A 22,776-nucleotide genomic window follows, 5' to 3' on the forward strand; every position below is an offset into this window, starting at 1 on the left:
AAGTGGTGGATACAGCCCAGTCCATCACAGGCGAAGCCCTCCCCACGATTAAGTACATTTACATGGAGTATTGCCACCAGAAAGCAGCATCCATTGTCAAAGACCACCCCCACCACCACCATCCATGACATGCTCTCTTCATACTGTTACCATTAGTACAGAATTCTTATGTCCCACACCACGAGGTTCAGGAACAATTATTACCCTACAACCATCAGCCTTCTAAACTGGGATGGATAACATCACTAACCACAACTCTAAACTGATTCTATGACCTACAGACATTTTCAAGGACTCTATCACAACTTATATTCTAGGTATTAATATTTTTGCACAGTTTTTTTCTTCTTTTGTACTTTGGCTGTTTGACAGTCTTTACTTACATATAGTTTTTCATAGATTCCATTGTATTTCTTTATTTTTCCTGTAAATACCTGCAAGAAAATTAATCTTAAGGTAGAATATGGTAACATACATGCATTTTGATAATAAATTTAATTTGAAATTGAACTTGGGCATATTGTAAACAATGATTTTCCAATTGCAGGAGCAATTGTAATGTAGACAACGTGTAGACAACATTGTAGACAATGTCCCACATACAACCAAACTGATGTCTCAGTCTACTTGATATTTGCAGGTTCCCTTTGAAGTAAGAACTCGAACATCAGAGAATGTCCATTCTTCCTTTTTAAATATTAGCATCTTTAATTAACATGCATCTTCTTGGTTACCTCAAGATGGCAGTAAAGTTTCAGCCTGTAATTTGACCTCAAAGCAAGGTAGGAAATTCAAAATCACAATATTCCGATTCATACACAGCGCTCCCAAACGGATATTAACAGAATCAAAACATCTTTCTCTGAAATATTAACACCAAGAAGCTAATATGTGTGCACATAAATGGAGATACAAGGGATTCTGCAGGTGCTAAAATCTTAAGCAATACACACAAAAGGCTGGAGGAACTCAATGCAGTAGTTCAGGCAGCATCTTCCTGATTCCATATTAGAATCTGGTTTAATATCACTCACATATGTCATGAAATTTGTTGTTATATGGCAGCAGTACATTGCAATACATAGTAATAACTATAAATTACAATAAGTATATATTAAAAATTAAATTAAATTATAGTGCAAAAAGAAAGGGGAAAAATTACTGAGGTAGTGTTCATTGTCCATTCAGAAATCTGATGGCAGAGGGGAAGAAGCTTTCCTGAAACATTGAGCGTATATCTTTAGACCCCTCTACCTCCTCCTTGATGGTAGCAATGAAAAGAGGGCATGAAAAATAGCTGCTGACATGCCTCCTTTGTAAGTGCATCAATATGTTGGGCCCAGAACAGATACTCAAGGATGTTGACACCCAGGAATTTGAAACTGGTCACCCTTTAACTTTTGATCACTTGATCTAAAATGGACTAAATGGAATGAGCCAATGAATGTCGACTGTCCATTTCCCTCCTGATACTGCCTGATCTGCTGCCATTCCTCCTTGTGTGTGCACTGCAGATTGACTATCATCATATAGACTCTGTTTCCCAACCCACATCCTGAAAACTATAGTTCTCATCGTTCTTCAAATAGGCAAGGCCTTATGTCACCCATAGTTGTGACCTTTCTAGGTACAGAGTTTGTTCTGATTTAAAATCATAGTTGCTTGTTTTGTAAATTTGTTTAAAAAATATACTTGGCATGCAACATGATCTTCAATGTGATCTATCATTGTTGGAAGATGCAAGATGCCATATTACTTTCTAAAATTCTGGCCACTGAAGTGAAAGTGTTGTGTGAATGAAAGTTCATTAAAGACCTTGGATGATTATAGCATTGTGTTGGAGGTAAAGAAAGAGTAATTTTTAACAGTAACACCCAGCTGAAGACTCAGAAGATCTCAGAGGATTTATAACTCAGGCAATTCTCTGAAGAAGCAAAGTTGCCCTATTTTCAACTTTAATACAGCAGAACTTTATTTAGAAATAACTCTTTTCCCATTTCATTCTGTCCATATAATTCTATAGTTAATTAAAAGTAAAAGTACAGAAACAAATCAGATTGAGTTATTCTTCTTCTACCATTCAATTCCAGGCTCGAACCTGAAGGTTCCACAGCTGACTTTTCCAAAAACCTACCCTGATGAGACATGAAGGAACAGCAGTCTGAAATGCAAAAGAAAAACCTGCTGGCAGAACCATGTACCACATTAACAGTGATATACATTTTAAATTTCCAACATGGCATTATCTGAGAAAATCAGATTCTGACTATAAAAGCAAACAACTAATACAAATGTATTATCTGTTTCTATTGATGCATCTCCATGAATTCTAATATTCTTGTTTAAAATTGTTTATGCACTTTGTTTTATTACATAAGGATAACCTGCAGTCAAGTATCTATTATATATATTGCAATGTTATCCTCTCTGAAGTTTAAGCAACAAGCGGAATACAATTGTGCATCACATGATTGTTACAAATACATTTTAAATGACTTCATTTTAAATGTCCTAAATATAAACTGTGATACTAACCATTTCAGCTACTGAATTAACAGTAACAAAGTTAGGATTAAGACACTAAAACCTTATGCAATCAGGTTGGAAAATCTATTTGCTGTTTGTTTTGTATTAAACATATGAATAAGGCTGTTTCTCTCAGGTTCTGATTTCTGAGTTCTGCACATGCTGACGAGAGGGACACGCTTTGATCTGCACTCTCTTACATAGTATGAGCAAGTTTTCAGATGTTCTGCCATGCTGGGGTTGTCATTAAAATTCCATTTCTCGATTGTGGAAAAGAAAGAGCTGTATTGCCACTTCTGTAATAAAAAGAAAGTTATAGTCTTATTAATTCATGGTTTGGTTTGCAAGACAAATTATGCAAGTTAAAATTCACTGTTGTAAAGAGGTAATTCCATGAAATAACTAATAAGAGAATTTTTTACCCTAAGAGAACCACTTTAGTTAATTATCATGCAGCATTTAACAGCTGGTTTGAGATAAGAAGTCAAGAAGAGCGAAATGCATTTCCCTAGAAGATACTGCTCGGAAACAGTTAAACCCGATTTCCATATCTTAGAGTTGAACCTCTGCTTAGCTCTAGTATCTTATATCAGTACAAAGGGGAGGAATCAGTCAAAGCAGCTCTAAAGATTGAGAAGTTTTAGACAATTAAAAATTATATCCAAAACGACTCATGCAGATATTTTCTATAATTGCCTTTGCTGGTTCATGATTCAATGTACCCAAATCAGATCCTCGGGGGAAAAGTACTAGCATCCACAGATTGCTACAGTATGAGTCTGCTAATTATGATCATTTTCTTTTGCTCACAGCAATGTTTGAAAAGTTTTGACAATACCAGTAAACCCATTGAATACTCCATCATGCTTTAATTTTGAGTCATACTTGTTCACTTGAAATCTAGCTGCTCATAGAAAGGAGGAATTGACATTCCTATTTAAAAATAGTTACTTCTGATGAGAAAGTCTTTTTCATTTCTAATAATAAAACTTCACAAGGACACTTCATTTTAATAGAAAACATGTAAAATGAAATAGCTTCGTTAGACACCTCATGTACCTAATAGCCACTGACATATATTCATTGTCTTCTGTTGCGTAGCCCAACCACTTCAAAGTCGACATGTTGTGCATTCAAAGATGCTCTTCTAAAGACCACTATTGTAATGTGTAGTTACTGTCACCTTCCTGTCAGCTTGAACCAGTCTGGCCATTCCCCTCTGATCTCTCTCATTAACAAGGCATTTTTGCCCACAGAACTGCCATTCACTGGATGTTTTTCTTTTTGGCACCATTCTCTGAAAAGTCTAGAGACTATTGTACATGAAAATCCCAGAAGGTCAGCAGTTTCTGTAATAGTCAGACCACCCTGTCTAGCACCAAAATTCATTCCACAGTCAAAGTCACATTTCTTCCTTATTCTGATGTTTGGTCTGAACAACAACTGAACCTCTTGACCATGTCTGCGTACTTTTATGCATTGAGTTGCTGCCACATGATTGCTGATTAGATATTTGCATTAATGAGCAGGTGTATAGGCATACCTAATAAAGTGGCCACTGAGTGTATTGCCCAATTGCAATGCTTATTAGAAGAAGTTGCTTATGTTTAAGCAAATAAATCCTAAAGATGTAAAGTCTAATCAAATTTGGAGATTATAAATGCCCTCTTGGTTTGGGTCTTACACCCTGGACCCATCCACAACCACAAACAAACTCTGGTCAATTTGTACCCTCCGGAACCACTAAATGGTAGGGAAGAGAAGGAAGGGACAGGACAGGAGACAGGATATCAGATCTGCTCAGAAGTTCCCTCTGATCTCTACAGGTAACAATAATCATATGTGTCAGAACAAGAGATTTATGGTTTCTGATTTCTCTGTGTGCCAAGTTTGATAAGTGCCTAATATAGCAATACAGTGATTATATTGAGGATAATCATCACAAATTCTTAAAATAAATTAGGTAGTATTTGTACTTTAGTAAAAGATACCGAAGTTCCTTAAGGAATATTAAGATTTATTCAAAAACTAACACTGTCTTACATATACAAAGTAAACCACTACCTGGAACAACAATATATTAGCAGGTGTATCATCTGTTTCGAATATAGGAAACTCTACAGAATGAGCAGCATTGATTGCATTCATGTCGCTCAATATAGCTAGAGATCCCGTAGTTGGAAATGTTCATAATCCAGATACCTGGACAATCTAGAAATCATGAAATCTAATTCCACCTTTGCAGTTACTGAATTTGAATTCAGTTCTTTAAAAAAATGGAATTACAAGCTGTTAATCAGTAAATGTGATCATGAAGTTCTCAAGAATTTTAAACATCAAGTTCATTTTGATCCTTTAGGGAAGGAAATCAGTTCTTCCTACCAATCAGGACTCAAACAGATGAAACAGTAATTTATTCACACTTCTTCCAATTTAGATAATCTCATTTGATGCTCACGATGTGGTCTTCTCGCAAAAATAGATTGAGAAAAATTTTACAGAACAGTTTCAGACTGCAAGGGTGACCATGAACTTCCATTTATCCGTCTCACTAGTTTTCCATCCTACCACTCTGGCCTCAATCCTTGATCCCATATTGTTCTCCAATGATACTCATCATAAACTCAAAGAACAGCTACTCATCTTTAGAATAGGCACAGCACAATTCCCTTTCCCTCTTCCTCTCCCACTCCCTTCCTCCCCCCCCCCCCCAATTAAATCATGCTTACCTTCTTGGTTTTTCAGATTTGTTTAAAGTTCCTCAACTGTTTCTAGACCAGGAGTTCCTAACTTTTTTATGCCATGGACCCCTACCATTAACCAAGGGCTCCATGAACCTCAGGTTGGGAACCCCTGTGTCCCTCTCTCCTCTGTGTCTGCTCTACATACTCTATTGTTTCAGCACTCTCCAATTTCTTCCTTTAAAATAACATAGCAAACATTCTCAGTTAGAATAGCAGTAGTAAGTCTTCTCAGCAACATCTACATTCCAAAAACAGATTTTGCAGAATCTGATAACTGTATGTCTCATTTAGCTCACAAAACTCTTGTGCACATTTGATTGGTATCAAATTTATTGAGCCCTAAGAAGCAGATTGGAATCAATGTAAAAAAAGGCAACTACATAATTCCAACTACTTGTGTTTAAGAATCTTCAATGAGACATGCAGATCCAAAACCAAAAATAGAAACATAGAATCTTTAAATAAATGTAAAATTATGTATTGAAAACAAAAAAAAATGAAAAAGGAAAATTATATAAGAGGTAAGGAAACAGATATGTTTATTTAAAAATTTAAAATCAGAAACAGCAGAATGGGATCACAGAATGGAAGTTAGTTTTCATTCCCTGAATCTGTTTTGCAGTAATTAATACCTATCATTTTATTAAATGTCATGACACTTGAATGGTCAAGCTATTTCAGGAATGTTTAGTGGATTTCCACTGGGTAAATATTGAAATTTCAGCCTCTTAACATATATTATGATCCTAATTATCTAGGCAAGATTCCACATAGTACACTCGTGAAGGAGCAAGTTCTTTAAACAGTAAGTTCTTTTTTTCTTTTTTTCACTTTTACTCTCGTGTGTGGTTGTTTTCTGATTTACACCATAATAAAGCTGAACATTAAAGGCCTCACCATTGTTCTCATTGTGAAAATGAACACCAGCAAAATGTGCTCTTCATGGACCCTGAAATTATTCCCTCGCCTTCTACAATACCAGAAGTAATAACTGAAAAGTTGTTTTTTTTTTGTGGTGTCTTTGAGGATAGTGTGCTGACACAAATAAATTATCTAGCATTTGAATTATACTATGTATTATCAGTAGTGTTACTTTATTATTAGCTATGAGTTAAAAAGACTATAAGAATGCATGCGATCAACAGCCTGAATGCCATGAATTGCTTTTCCCAGATTTAGTAATGTTACAATCAAGGCTGGTTATTTTTAAACTGTCAGAGATTATGGATAGAGGAGAACCAAATGAAGGTCAGCATTCTATCAGTGACTGCTTTGGTAATGGAAAAGTAACAAATCAAGGCTCTTAACTTCTAATATTCTTTATTATTTACATTGAAGATGTAATAATTATTGAAGAGCATTTTGTTTCTGAATAACACTTGGCAATATTTTAATAGTAGACTGTGATTATTACTGGTATTTTCAAGAAATACCATATGCCAATGGAAAAGCAATGGCAAGGAGTAAATAACCAGTAATGTATCAAAACATCCCAAAGTGCTTTACAGGCATCATCAAATCTTAATATCAAATCACATAAGAAGGTATTGACAGGGCAACATCAACAAATATTCTAATATCATCATGCATCACTGACAGTAACCTTGGGATTTCTGTGTATGCAAACACATTAGTCCCAAAATTACTATTAACAGTGCATTGCTTACAAGATGACAGGCAGGCAGTGCTAAAATTCATGTGGAAATCAGCACAGGAATGGAAAATTTGGCAAAATGCCATGTATTGTCACGGGCAGGTTTGTTAAAGCTGTTCAGGAGGATTTAAACTAATTTGCGGGGGGGGGGGGTGAAACCAGAGTGAAGGGACTTAGGATGGATAGTAAAAATGCAAAGATATCGTGCAGTCAGACTATCAGGAAGAGCAGGCAGATAATGGGACATAAATGCAGCCAGCGGGGTGAGTGTCAGTGCTTTAGGGATGCAGAATGAAAAAGGGTAGTAAATACAGTACTCAATGCACAGAGTATAAGAAATAGGGTGGATAATCTTGTTACACTATTACAGATTGTCAGAGATTATGTTGTGGCCGTCACTGAAACATGGCTGAAGGATGGTTGCAGTTGGGAGCTAAATGTCCAAGGTTACACGTTGTATCAGAGGGATAGGAAGGTAGGTAGAGGGGTTGGCATGGGTCTGCTGGTAAAGAATGACATCAAATCAGTAGAAAGATGTGACATAGGATCAGAAGATGTTGAATCCTTGTGGGTTGAGTTAAGAAAATGCAAGGGTAAAAGGACCCTAATGGCAGATATATACAGGCCCTGCCAACAGTAACTGGGATGTGGACCACAGATTACAACACGAAATAGAAAAGTCATGTCAAATCAGCAATGTTATGATAGTCATGAGAGATTTCAACATACGGGTTAATTGGGAAAATCAGGTTGGTAATGGATCTCAAGAGAGTGAGTTTGTTGAATGCCTAGGAGATGACTTTTTGGAGCAGTTTATCATTGAGCCTACTAGAGGATCAGCTATACTGGATTGGGTGTTATGTAATGAAACAGAGCTGATTAGTTAGTTTAAGGTAAAAGAACCCTTAGGAGGCACTGATCATAATATGATTGAGTTCAGCTTGAAATTTCATAGGTAGAACGTAAAGTCTGATTTAGCAGTATTTCAGTGGAGCAAAGGAAATTATGGTGGTATGAGAGAGGAGTTGGCCGAAGTAGATGCTGGTAGGGATGACAGCAGAGCAACAATGGCATGAGTTTCTGGGAAAAATGAGAAAGGTGCAGGATAGTAGTATTCCAAAAATGAAGAAATACTCAAATGGCAAAATAGTATAACCATGCCTGCATGGTCATGCACTTTGGTAGTAGAAATAGAAATAAATGTGCAGGTTATTTTCTATACGGGGAGAAAATCCAAAAATCTGAGATGCAAAGAGACTTGGGAGTCCTTATGCAGAAGAACCTGAAGGTTAACCTGCAGGTAGAATCGGTGGTGAGGAAAGCAAGTGCAATGTTAGCATTCATTTCAAGAGGTCTAGAATACAAGAGCAGGGATGTGATGCTGAGGCTTTATAAGGCACTGGTATTGTGAACAGTTTTGGGTTCCTCATCTAAGAAAAGATGTGCTGGTATTTGAAAGGGTCAAGAGGCAGTTCACAAAGATGATTCCAGGAATGAAAGGGTTATCATTAGAAGTATTGATGGCTATGGGTCTGTACATGCTAGAACTTAGAAGGATGAGGGGGGATCACATTGAAACCTTTCAAATGTTGAAAGCCCTAGACACAGTAGACATGGAAAGGATTTTCCCATGGCAGGGGAGTCTAGGACAAGAGGGCACAGCCTCAGGATACAGGGGCGTCCATTTAATACAGGGATGCGGAGAAATTTCTTCAGCCAGTGGGTGGTGAATTTGTGGAATTTGTTACCATCAGCAACTGTGGAGACCAGGTCGTTGGGTGTATTTAAGGCAGAGATTGATAGGTTCTTGATTGGACAGGTAGTCAAAGGTTATGGGGAGAAAGCTGGGGAGTGGGACTGAGGAGGGGAAGAAAGGATCAGCCATGATTGAATGGCGGAGCAGACTCGATGTGCCAAATGGCATAATTCTGCTCCTATGCCTTATGGTCTTATTCTTATTTCAGGTGTGCTGAAAGGCCCTGTGTTATGTAAGAACAAAGGGTACTGGTATTTTCTTTCTGCGTGGACAGGACACTGGATCTAAAAAACAATAACTTAAATGTTTAAAGTCTTTAAAAATGTAGAAGTGTTTAAAAGTATTCAGAAATTTCATAAGTGTTTTAATATTTTCAACTTTTTGACTTTCAGCATTGTTCTTTCTCTTATTCTCCAGGTTTTTGTTTTAGAGATTGTTGTAAGGATTTCAATATTTCTCAATGGCCCAGAAATACTCTGTAGTTCTTTTAAGTGTTTAACAATCTTGACAATTCCAGTTAAGTTGGAAGCCTGACTTAGTCAGTTGCCAAAATCTTACATTTCTCTACTGTGGGCAGGGGGAGGGCTTGACTGGCTCCCACACTTCAGTCATATTGTTATTGAAGTATAAAAGGCTCTCTCACTCCACAAGGAGTTTTCCTAGGAACTTCCAGTGTTTATACAGGGAAGATTGTTTGAGATAAACACAAGCCTGGGCATGAAGTATCCAGACATTGACCATAAGTTCTTTCCCCATAGAATGGAGGACCAAAAGTTTGCTCAAAGATGTAGATTTTAACAAAGGAAAAGAGGGTTCAGGAAAATAATAGATAAGACAATTAAAGAAGATGGTGGAGAAAACCATTCAGGATCTCTAAAATGTTTCTTCAACATTTGAAAAGGATATAATTTCTCTTCTTAATTAAAATTATCCAGTAGAGCATAGGTAATTAATAAGTCAGTTCTAATACACATGCCTTTACTTTTGTTTATCTTGTCACTGCCTTTAGCAAAAGTGCCATAACTTATTTTCCTAATTGCAATATTGTTATTTGTCTGGAAGAGTAGAGTTTGACTGCCACTCAGATCTCACCCTTTACATTCATTTCATCCATTACCGTTGCACAATGGTCTACCACCTATTAAGATCACTGTAGCAACTCAGCAAAGCTTCTCTGACAACCCTTTGAAACCCATTAGCTCTGGCACTCGGAAGGATGAGAATTGCAGGTGCATGGAATGCAACAAACACCTTTGCATTTAATCTTTGCAATCCCAACATACAGTAGACCACTGTTCACTACAAAGAGAACTGATGTGCAAGGAGTGACTCGTCGTGGATCTGAAGGATGACTAGTAGGTGGGAATTAAATGCTATCATTGCTAGTGATGTGCCTATCTTATAAGAGAGAAACTATATACTAAACCCAGTTGTGTAAAGTTTGTAGAAAAACAAACAGTATGCAGATACAAAGATTACATATGTATTAGATTCAATACTTCGCTTTTTTCCTGGGGAAAAACCTACTGTTTTTTATTTGAATTTGATGAAGATTTGGCAAATAATTTTGGAATATCATGTAGAGATTTAAACCTTAAGATTTAAAGTTAAGATTGTTTGGTGTACTTAAGAAAATCATTGAATTGTACAGAACAGGAATGGGTCCTTTTGGCTCACCTCATCCATGTCAACTGTGACGTTGATTTACAATAATCCCATTTGGCCTCATTAGGCCCATGATCCTCCAGGTCTTTCCTGTCTAAGTACCTGCCCAAATGCATATTATCCATTGTAGTTTTGTCTGCCCCTCCCAGGCCATCTTGGAGCTTGATCGAGGTAGCCACCACCCTTGGTATGAAAAACTTATCTGATTTGCTTTAATTTTCTTATTTCTCACCTTGAACCTGGGGCCTCTAATTTCAGACTCCTACCCTGGGAGAAAGATTCTGATTATCTATCATATCTATGCACTTCAATGTTTCTAACATCCATTAGGTCACAGTTCAGCCTCCAACATTTCCGTAAGAAATAAATCAGATAATCCAATCAATCAATCTCTCTCTCTCCCTCTCCCTCTCCCTCTCCCTCTCTCTCTCTCTCTCCCCACCCCCCCCACATCTTTCCTCTAGTGGGACAAACAGAATTGTACAAGATACTCTTAAGTGTAGTCTAACTCATACAGGTCCAACATGATGTCCCACATGTTACATTCAATGAATAAAAGCACGTATACCAAATACATTCCTCACTTCCTTATTCTAATGTATCTCCACTTTCAGCATTAAATAGACTTGCACCCTAAGTTCTCTTCAGACATTAATGCTCCTGAAGTCCCTGATATTTATTCTATATGTCAATTATAGAGACAAGAAGACAACCACTAAGGTTTTAATTGTTTTCTTTAAAAACTCCAATGAACATAATGAAATGTACTTGCCCTTTTACGTGCTCTCCAAGAAAAATTTCCATGTGAGTAGTTTTTCTTTTCCCAGACAAGATGGACCATGCCACGCTCTTGCAGTAATGTAGAGGAGATCTCATTCATCAATACAGACACTTGGGACAACTGTGTTAGGCTGTAGCTGTCCAATAAATTTGCAATGTGCCTCAGGATCTCAAATGGAAGACTGCTTAGACAAGGTAAATTCTTCCTGTTTTCCCATGCCTTTATGTCTCTATTGTGGTTCTGACACAAAACTGGAGCAATATCTGGTTTGACTGCAAATGCATTTTGCTGTTGATTATAGATCATCGTTGCTTTCAGTGTGGAGGGACAGAATCTCTGTTGCATGTAGGAACAGCCAAGGTAAGCTAAAGGGCATTTCTGTACCATCCATCCATTCAGGGATGACTGAATATCAGAATGTACATTCTTAAAGTGTGATGCAAACTCATCTCGCCTGAAGAAATGGTGACACATAAATGTAAAGATAGAAATCGACTTGCTGTATCTTTTTGTGATGCATTCTGTCTGAAGTTGTAAATATAGCTGGGAGGCTTTCTTTGCTGCTATATCAGCCAAAACCACATCACGGCCAAAAGGAGCAGAAGGAAAAGAGTAAGTCTGAGTCGCAATATCAGTTACTAGTCTATCAGTGACCTTTGTATCTGATATGGCATGGCCCTTCTGCATTTTCTCCAAATAGCAAAGCAAGGAAATAGTTACTTCATCATATTGACGATTCACTGTGTCGAGGTCAGAAGTGTCCACAGATTTGGTTTCCATTTTTTTCCTGCGTGACATATGGTCTCTATAATGTTCACGGTTTATTCGGTAGCTGGTTGGAATCTTAAATGTATTGACAGTTATAACCTCCTGGGCCTCCAGATTTCCATAAACAAAGTCTTTTTCTCTGGGTGTACATGCTTTCATCTGACCAAATCGAATAAGCATGCTGCCATGATGCACCAAATACATATCGAAATGTTTCCTATCCATCTGAGATTGTAGTCTATCAAGAACTCCTTCTTGCCAAGGAGCTTCACCTGTCTTTTCTATTGCTGCCAACAAAGATGAGTCTGATGAATTGGATTCATTTACAGTCGTTTTCTTCTTATTATCAGCACTGTTTGCTTTCTCACTCTTTTGAGTATTTATAACTTCTGTAGTTGCATTTTCAGTCATACAGCCACCTTTATCCTTACTGAAGATACCCTCCCAAGAAGTGTACTTGGAAATATCTATTGCTTGCTCAGATCCTATTGTTTCTTCTTCTTGGGTTAGTTCAACCTTGTCTTTTACATCAGTACTGCTTTTGTCGATTCCATTTTGATGCACTTTTATTCCTGTTTCTGGACAACCACTATCCATACAAGCAGAGGCCATATGTGATCCTCCTACTGCCCCTATTTCTTTCAGATCCAAATCATTCTCATCAGCAATCTCTGCCAACTCTGGAAAAAGTTCTGCCATCTTCACTGAATTGAAACTTATTCTCTGATCCCTCATTGCAGTGACCAACTCTAAATTCTCTGGATTCAGGGATTCTTTAACTACAGTATTCATTATTATATCTTCTTCATTGGCTGGCCAGCGATTCCATTGCATTGAGCAGCACACAATGCTGGCAGGGCAGACACGAAGATGTTTGGAAAGTTTGTAGCGTGCCATAGAGAAGGGGCAGCCAAAGGCCGAATTTATGCAAGGAACTTGTTCCAGAGGACACAATAGAGTGTGTTCATTTTCCTTACACTGATGAAAAACTGCACCACATTTTGAAGGACAACTGATAACCACACAGGAAACAGAAGGTTCAAATGACTTTTTACAGTGACGACTGTAACATTTTTCACAATGCACGTGCAATCGAGGAGCTAAACTTCTATTTCTGATCTACAAAAGCAAAAGACATTTTATTAATTTAGTTGGTTTGCCTGATTTGATATACTTATGTAGTGGGTGTGAATATTTTTGTACATCTACAATGTTAGACTAAAATAATCAAAATCTGAATGCAACTGAGTATCATGCATTAAAATATAAATCAAATATTTATAAGTCACTCCCTGAAAAATGTTACTTGCTTTCTGTGTGCAATATTCCTCCCATCAATGAAGGAGAATGTGATGAAACTCATCCCCTCTTCCACCGTACCAGTACAGTTTTAAACCTACTTCAAACAGCAAACAAAATGACCAAAATCCCACTACCAACGTCGTGACCACCAAGCAGAAATTATTCCTACCCTCCTGAATGCTCTGGAGAGATGGGAAACCTGCAGAAGGCCCTACAAGGTACTACTTAAGTACCACCAATGCTGCATCTACAACATCCCCAGCACTGAAGTTGTAATTCTAGGTGAGCCACAATGTCTGTATGCTGGACAACAAGCCCACAAAACAAATATCTTGATTTCTAGTGAAACAAAAGGATTCCATGTAGACAGACAAAACACTTGAAAGGATATTCTCAAAGTCCTTGAGTAAAGCATGCCATACCCACTAAGTTATGGGAATCCCTGACCATCTCCCAGATTAAAATGGTGAAAGAATGCCCAGGAAGGCACTGAGCACTTCAGGTTTTTACAAAGGAAACTCGAGGATGCAGTAAGAACATGTGAAAATAATACTTAAAAAAATAAACACTACTAAGATCTTATGCAAACGCCTAGTTAGAAATCTGTGTATCCAACTTGTGAAAAAGAAATCTGTAGATCCCTCAAAAGGACTCATCAGTTATTTCAAAACTCAGCCCTGATTCTATGGAACACTCTTAAAAGACTAACTTTTTAGATTATAAGGAACTTCAATTTTGCTTTAATCGGCAAGTGCAGCAACTTCAGACCATTATCACCACATTCATACTTTTTGTGACAGAAGTCTGGTTATATGCAGGCAAAGTTAGTAGAACTAGTGTCTCACAATTCCAATGATTTGGTACAATCCTGACCTCTGGTGCTGTCTACACAGGAGTTTGTGACCACATGGGTGTCCATCCACATCCCAAGAACATACAAGCAGGTTGGCTAATTGACCGCAATGAATTGCCCCTAATGTGTTTCTAAGTTATAGAAACTGGGAGAGTTGATGGGAATGAATGGAGAATAAAAATGGATCATGCAAAGGGCTGTTTGATGGTCATTGGAAAAAAGATGCTAAGTATTATCTCCTGTTGTTATATTCCTGTTTCCTGGAGCTATCATGAATATCATGTCTATATATATCATACATGTCAAGCATATGGGTAGGATACATAGTAGGCCACTTGGCTTCTTGAGCCTGAAGCACATATAGAAAGATCATGTTGATCTGATCTTCAGCCTTGTCCACTTCCCAGCCCTATTTCACTAAAGCAAAAAAATCTATCCCCCTTAATTTTAAATATACTTAATTATTTAGTATCCATAACTCCAAGATTTGCATTCCTCTGAGAGTAGACAATTATTTTCATCTCAAACTAGACAACATAATATCCTGAGGTTTTGTGCCCTTGTTGTAGACTTCCTCTTCCAGAAACGTCCTCTATCCTGTCAAGATCCCTCAGGACCTTATGTTACAAGGCGACCATCACTCATCCTTCTAAATTCCAAAAAGTACAGGCCCATTCTGTTCAAGCTTTTCTCATCTGGTACATATAGTTTTACAAAATATTAGGTCACACCTGGAGTATTGTGTCAATACGAGGAAATCTGCAGATGCTGGAAATTCAAACAACACACACAAAATATTGGTAGGACACAGCAGGCTAGGTAGCATTTATAGGGAGAAGCGCTGTCGACATTTCGGGCCGAGACCCTTCGTCAGGACTAACCAAAAGGAAAGATAGTAAGAGATTTGAAAGTAGTGGGGGGAGGAGTAAATGCGAAATGATAGGAGTAGACCGGAGGGGGTGGGATGAAGCTAAGAGCTGGAAAGGTGATTGGCAAAAGTGATACAGAGCTGGAGAAGGGAAAGGATCATGGGACAGGAGGCCTCAGGAGAAAGAAAGGAGGGGGGGCAGCACCAGAGGGAGATGGAGAACAGGCAAACAACTAAATATGTCAGGGATGAGGTAAGAAGGGGAGGAGGGGCATTAACGGAAGTTAGAGAAGTCAATGTTCATGCCATCAGGTTGGAGGCTACCCAGCCGGTATATTGGAGTATTGTGTGCAGTTCTGGTTGTCACACTACAAGATGTGATTGCTCTGGAGAGGAGGCAGAGGAGATTATCTAGGACCTCTGGATTGGAGAATTAAAGTTATAAAGAGAAACTAGACCAGCCGGGATTGTTTTCCTTGGAGCAGAGAATTGAGGCTGACCTGATAGAGATGTATACAGTTATGTGAAGGATAGATGGAGTTGATGGTAAAAATGTTTTGATCATGGTGGTATAGTCGCAAGCAAGAGGAATAGATATAAACTGAGAGGTAGAATGAAAGGGAAGTTATTTCAAACAGAGAATAGCTGGAATCTGGAATGCACTGCCTGAAGTGAGAGAGGAGGTAAATACTTTCTCATAATTTAAGAAACATCTCGTAAAGTAAATAAATTGCTAAGGTATAGAAGACTATAGATAATGCAGGCAAATAAGATTAGTATAGATAAGTGGCATGGACATATTGGGTAAAAGAGCCTACTTCTGTGTTGTATGACTCTATAACCTAACCTGCTCTCTGTCACCAACTCCATCCCAACAATTAATATGGTGAACTTCTCTTCCTTAAATTAACAGGCCATGCTTAAATAAATGCTAAAATGTTTTCCTTCAAGATGTAGCAAGATTTCTTTACTCATGTATTTCATCTTTCATGCATTAAAGGTCAAGGTTTCATTTTTCATCCTAATCATCTCTTACAAGACCACCCAGATCCCTCTGAGCTCCAAATATTTAATTCCATAACATCAATTAATTCGTATTCTGCTTACCTATTTCTACAAATATCACATTTTCTCACATTGTATTATTTAATATTTTTCCCATTCACTTAAATCAATTTCTCCCTTGCTACCCTATTTTTTCTACCTTCTAAGAAAACCACTACCTGAATTAAAATAGTACTTTCATCCCCAAAACCCTTGGACAGGAACATAAATACAGTCTCCCTAGTTCTTCTTCTCTCCCATTTCTCAGTTATTAAAAAATCTTATCCTGATATCAACATTTTATTTCAGTGAGAAGCTCTTTCTGGCAATAAGAAGTCAAGAACTTTAAAAGAAGAGTCATAAAACATGATTCAAGCTGCAGTGCTCAAAGCAAACAAGTAGTGGAGGAGAGATCAAGGTGAACTCTGATAAGTGTCATCTGTGTAATCATCACATTGGGCAAGGAAGATGTTGAAAGATTCAAATGTTAATTGTCTAGGAAATTTAAAAATTACTTAAAATAACAGAGACAAAACTTTTAGAAATTGTATTCATTTATTTTTACACTAAGAATTTTTGATAAATCTTTAAAACATTAAAAAAATTGTAGTTTCTTACCATTTTGATTAATCCTTTCTTCTGATCTGAAAGAGTACAGAAAACATTAAATATGATTCAACATACATATTTGAGGATAATATTTTACAAAAAAAATCTACAGCAAAAGTTTTCAATGTTTTTAAAGTTTAATTTTTAAAAGCAACTTCCATAGAATATGATTTATGTATGATAAGTGTAAAGTAGTGTGTGTTTTGTTATGGGAATGAGGAAGGTGTTCATTATTCTACCAGCAATACCAATTCGCTGAAGTCAAAAATAAGTATAAGGTTCATTAAAGAGCTCCATAGTAACTTCTCAATATCATGATAAATCACCAACATCAAAATGACATGTTAATTTCTTACATTTTATTCTAAATCTCAATATATAATATAGCTAATTAGTGTTATCGACACAGCACATAATGAACGAATGAATTAGTGTTATGGTTGAGCATTTTTAGAAATAATCACTTGAGTTATTTTCAGTCCTTGGATTTCCAGAAGGTATTTTAAGACCTGTTGTAGAGGGAGAAACAGCATTTCAACTGACAGAATTAACATTCACTTGATAAATTTGAAACGAAGTTTAATGGTCAAAATAAAATTTGCCTTGAAAGGAATTTTTATAACATAATCAGAAGTGAGGAATAGCAGAAGCATGTTTTTGTTTATTCTTTCAAAAAGATATTGGATTTCTGCTCTTTAATTCAAGCATTTTCATCTTTAACCTGCAATCTATTTCATGTGTGTAGCGTTATTTGTGTAGAAAGATATTTCTTGAATTACTACTCTTAAATTTTCCATTTTACAAAATATACATGAACCATTCTTCAAATTCAAAATTCAAAAGTTCGAAGTAAATTTAGTATCAAGTACATGTATGTCACCATACACAACCCAGAGATTTGTTTTCTTGCGAACATACTCTATAAATCCAAGAACCATAATAGAGAGGCTGCTCCCAACAGGGCAGACTAACAACCAATATGCAAAAGGAAACCGTAAATAAAAAAAAGAGATAGTTAGTTAGATAAATAAGTGAGCAGTAAGTATCTAGGGCATAAGATGAAGAGCCCTTGAAAGTGAGTCCATAGTTTGAAGTTGAGTGAAATTATCCCTACTAGTTCAAGAACCTGGTGGTTGAGGAGTAATAACTGTTCCTGAATTTGTAGTGTGAGTCCTGAGGCTCCTGTACTTTCTTCCTGATGGCAGCAGTGAGAAGGGAGCATACTGATGCACCATCAATAACTCACACTGAGACGTAGGCGAGATATCGGCTTTTATTGACTGGAAGAAGGAACCAGGAGTGAGTGTCTATCATACAAGGTCTTGGAGACTGAGGCCGAGCTTCAGGCCGCAGGTCTCCTTTATACAGGGGCCTGTGGGAGGAGCCACAGGAGCAGTCAGCAGGGGCGTGTCCCGACAGGCACATAGTTCACCACACATACGCTGGGTGGTGGGGGTCCCTGATGATGGATGCTGCTTTCCTGCAATAGTGCTCTTTTGAGATGTGCTCACTGGCAGGGAGAGTTTGGGAATTGGCTGCATACATTACTTTTTGTAGGATTTTCCATTCAAGGGCATTTGTGTTTCCATACCAGGCTGTGATGCAACCAGTCAATATACTCTCCACCACACATCTACAAAAGTTTGACAAAGTATTAGACGTCATGCTGAATCTTAGCAAACTTTCTAAGTAAGTAAGGGTGCTGCCATACTTTCTTCATAATTGCACTTATGTGCTGGGCCCAGGACAGATCCTCTGAAATGATAATTCTGAGGAATTTAATGTTGCTGATCCTTTCCGCCTCTGATCTTACAATGAGGACTGGCTTATGGACCCCTGGTTTCCTTCTCCTGAAGTTAATGAACATCTCCTTGGTCTTGCTGACATTGACTAAGAGGTTGTTGTTGGGGCACCACTCAGCCAGATTCTTCATCTCCCTCCTAAATGCCGATTCATCATCACATTTGATTCAGCCAACAGCAGCAAATATAAAAATGGCATGGGAGCTGTCCTTAACCACACAGTCCAAAGTGTAAAGCAAGTAGAGTAGGGAGCTAAGCACACAGCCTTGTGGTGGCCCTGTGTTGACTGAGATTGTGGAGGAAATGGTATTGCCAATTTGAACTCACTGGGGTCTGCAAGTGGGGAAATTGAGGATCAATTATACAAGAAGGTATTCAGGCTAGGGTCTTAAAGTTTATTGATTAGATTGAGGGGATGATAGTAAGCTGTAATTGACAAAGAGCATCCTAACAAATGCATCCAGATGTTGAATTAAGAACCAATGAAATGGCATCTACAGATGACCTATTGTGCTGGCAAACAAATTGGAGTGGTTCCAAGTCACTTCTCAGGCAGGATATGATGTGTTTCATCAACAACCTCTCAAAAAACTTCATCACAGTGGATGTAAGATGGTCATTGAGAAAGGTTGCCATGTTCTTCTTAGGCACAAATCGAGGCCCACTTGAAGCAGGTGGGTACCTCAGATACCAAAGTGGATGTTAAAGATATTGGTGAACACTTCAGCCAGTTGATCAGCATAGGTCTTTAGTAATTGACCAGGCACCCCATCTGGGCTGGATGCTTTCTGTGAGTTCACTCTCCTGAAGGATGCTCGCACATCAACCTCAGAGACTGAAATCATGGGGTCATCAGAGGCTGTCAGAGGCTCCATGTTTTGATGATCAAAGCGAGCATAGAAGGCATTGAACTCACCTGGAAACGAAGCCTTGTTGTCACCTAAGTCACTTGATTTCACTTTGTAAGAGGTAATAGTATTCAAGCCCTGCCACAACAGTCGAGCATCCTTCATTGATTCAAGTTTAGTTTGGAGTTTCCACTTCACTCGTAAGATGGCTTTCCAGAGATCATACCTGGACCTCTTGTACTTTACTTGTTTGGCAGACCTGAATGCCTCTGATTTGGCCCTTAGGGCTTCTGGTCGGGGAAAACTCTGAATTATTTTGAGGGAACGCACTTGTCCACGACTATTTTTATGAAGTCCGTGACAACCATGGAAAAATTGCAATAATCCTACAATTTTGATTCCTTTCAATTACTTAACTCTTTTGAGAGCTACAACTGAATCACTTCCAATGCTCTCCTGTCAGTGAATTCCGGATTCTATGTAGTCACTGCCACTTTTGGTTCTTTATGCCAATTAGCTTTATTCTACGTCTTCTAGTTCTTGACAAAGGGCACAATTTCTATCTACCCTGACTGTCATTGATAATTTTATATATCTCTGTCATATCCACTCTTATCCTCCTGTTTTCCAAGAAAGGCAATTGCAGTTTCGCCAGCCTTTCTCATCATCGGAACTATTACAGTATCCTTTCTTTCTGCAGCCTCTCAAACATCTTCACGTCTTTCGTAAATAGTAATGGCAATAACTGGGCATTAAACTCTAGTTGTGGTTGAACTAGTGTTTTATAAAAGTTCATTATGAGTTCTTTGCTCTTATGTACTAATGTCTTTACTTATAAAACCCAAAATCTTATTTTGCTTTCATGTCACATTCTCTGTCTGCCCTACCATTTTCAACAACTTATGTTCATATACCCATGGATCACTCTGTTCCATATTTGTTTTAAGTGTGATTTCTAGTTCAAATTACTATTTTGATATTGAAAGCTAGAGAATAAAAATAGATGACAAGAAAGACATAACAATGAGCATTAAAAATTAGTGAGTTTATTTGTAAGAAAGAATAACAAATTACAGTGACAAGGCACTTGCAAGAGCCAAGCAAGAAAAAACAAAATGAGATTATAGGCCAAATTTTATTGGGTAAACATATCTTAATATTAGATATTTTCCTGAAAGTTAAGATTGTAAAAATTTGTTCTTCAACTGCTATTTGATAGTAATGAAGCAAGAATAACAAAACACCAAAGAATTTTGTAAATAAAAGGAGAAACAATGTACCTCAAATTGAGAAATAGAGGAATGACTGTAGGCTAACTAAGATGAATTTAAACAAATTTGATACAAAAAGAGAGATAAAATGAAAAATAATTGTTTTATATGAGTTGCAATCCTATTCTATTTTAAAGGGATTCACAGAAATTGTATTACTTGGTCAATTTAGGTACTGTTTTAATTGATTTAGAAATTGCAAAAGGGTGTGCATTCAGTATCAGAATGGTAAGAAACAAAAAGGAACATCTTTTCAGTCACGAAGAGGAAGAGAGGGAAGTGGAAGGGTAGAATGGATGGTCTCAATTCTTGGGGCTAAAACAACTGAGCTCATCATACATTGCAGGATGTGAGAACAGAGGAGGTTCATTTAGAAGGCAAGTATAGACCTGATTACCAAACAGCTTTTGTGTGCTTTGTATTTTCATGAATTCTATTTCTGTGATTACCATTCTACAAAAGCAGTTGTCCTAATGTGTTTCCTTTTTTTCCCTAAAAAAAACAAGTGAACAAACTGATCATGCAGCATAAAAGATACATTTCATTAAAACACCTGCTGGTGGACTTTAGCCCAAGAAAAGATTAATTGGGGAATTGCTATTTTCAACTAATTCATTCCTATTTTTTGTTGGCTAAATAATATTCCTACTGTATGACCGTTCTGCAGAAAAGTAAATTTAGTAGTCCAAGAGTAAAATCTGAGATGTGTTCGTATGTAACCAATTACTTGACAGCTACAAGGCGACGTCATTTTTCTTTGGTACTTTAAATCTTAAGGCCCTTTATGTTGCTTGGCAATTTAAAATCCTGCAGCAGGAAACAATTTTCTACAAAATGGCGAGCTTCCATATTAGAAACATATACTCACAATTTTCCCACATTATTTAAGGTATTTTTTTTCCAGGCTAACATAGGAGAACATAATGAAGTTATTCCCTTCTACCACAGTACTAATAATTAGATTGTTGAGTTAAACAAGGGCTGGCATGACAAGACACAACTATAATCAGAACACCTTGCTTGTAATACTGGTAGTTAGTGAAGAACATAAATTAATCAAAATTGTCTTTATTATTCTTAATTTAAAATTTGTATCTCATTTGTCAGTGTGTTATCCATCTTCAGCTTTTCAAGTACAATTGCATTGAGTTTCGTTTAATTATTGAATATTATTCAAGATCACAAGATCCAATTGAAACAACACTATTCACAGGCCACAAAATACTTTTTGAAGAATCAACTTAATATGCAGCACATGTATTAACATTTAACCTTAACAAAAAAAAAACAAAATGAGCAATCCAAACCTACCTTGAATGATGCCGAGAAGTTGAGTTTAGTCCTCCCAGCCTAGATCTGAATAATACACATGTCTGGCTCATGAAGAGGTCACATTTATATTTAGATAAATGTGTATGGTATTAAAAATAAACTAAATTTGAGCTTCTGGAATGAGCTCTGATGTTTGGAATACTACCAAGACAACAACTTATTAATCCCCTAAAATGCTATTTCCAAGCATATTAAATTATGACATTGTCTCAGTCATTAACCAACATGATGAACAATAAATATCCTTCAATTAAGATAAAAGTATATGCACTTAAGATTAAGATAAAAGTAAACAGAGTACTTTTACATTTTAAATAACAATATCAGGCAATGACAAAATAAATGGCAAAATAAAGGAAAACAAGTATAATTCTCCAAAAGACATGATGTAATATGTTTCAATATACGTAAGACATGAAATAATAACTTCCATTTTGTTTATTAGCTATGGGAGCCCAGCTGTCATGCTCCCACGATCATGTTACAAATCTGAACTCCAGTTTCCGCCAAAGCCTTGAGGTTGCAGTAGGTCACAAGGTTTCTGCAAGTGAAAGCACAGCATCAAGGCTAATTTTATTGCATTTAAAAATCAAATGCCTATGGACAAAAGTAATCTAATATGAAAACACAAAATGCCGGAATACCTTTATGTCAGGTTGCATTCTGTGGGGACAGAAAAGAACTTAAAATTGAGGTTGATGGCACAGTTGTATTGTATAAGCCTGAATTTATATTCCTTATTGTTTTTGTTAGGTAAGTAGGTGTTTAAGACAAATAGCCTATAATGAAATAATTTATTTGTAGAAAACAATTATCTGTTTATCTCACCTACAACTTCCATATCCTCATAATTAAAATGAGTCCATCCCCGACAGTACATAACAAAGTCACCAGGTCATAACTTATATTACTGCTGTCAAAGACAACCTATCACCAAATCCTTGTTAACATCC

General features: G+C 37.1%; 1 protein-coding gene across 1 annotated transcript; it reads right to left on the reverse strand.

The window, feature by feature from the left end:
- Window positions 1-1,803: 1,803 nt before the first annotated feature.
- On the reverse strand, window positions 1,804-21,242 carry LOC132392171 (F-box only protein 40-like). The gene is made up of 3 exons (XM_059966018.1): window positions 21,219-21,242; window positions 11,118-13,013; window positions 1,804-2,822 (listed from the first exon to the last, which is right to left on the reverse strand). Exons 1-3 carry the CDS (start codon window positions 21,240-21,242, stop codon window positions 2,589-2,591), a joined length of 2,154 nt encoding a protein of 717 aa, XP_059822001.1. The 3' UTR covers window positions 1,804-2,588.
- Window positions 21,243-22,776: the final 1,534 nt, after the last annotated feature.

The sequence above is a fragment of the Hypanus sabinus genome, chromosome 4, assembly GCF_030144855.1.
Source record: "Hypanus sabinus isolate sHypSab1 chromosome 4, sHypSab1.hap1, whole genome shotgun sequence".
Classification (NCBI taxonomy): domain Eukaryota; kingdom Metazoa; phylum Chordata; class Chondrichthyes; order Myliobatiformes; family Dasyatidae; genus Hypanus; species Hypanus sabinus.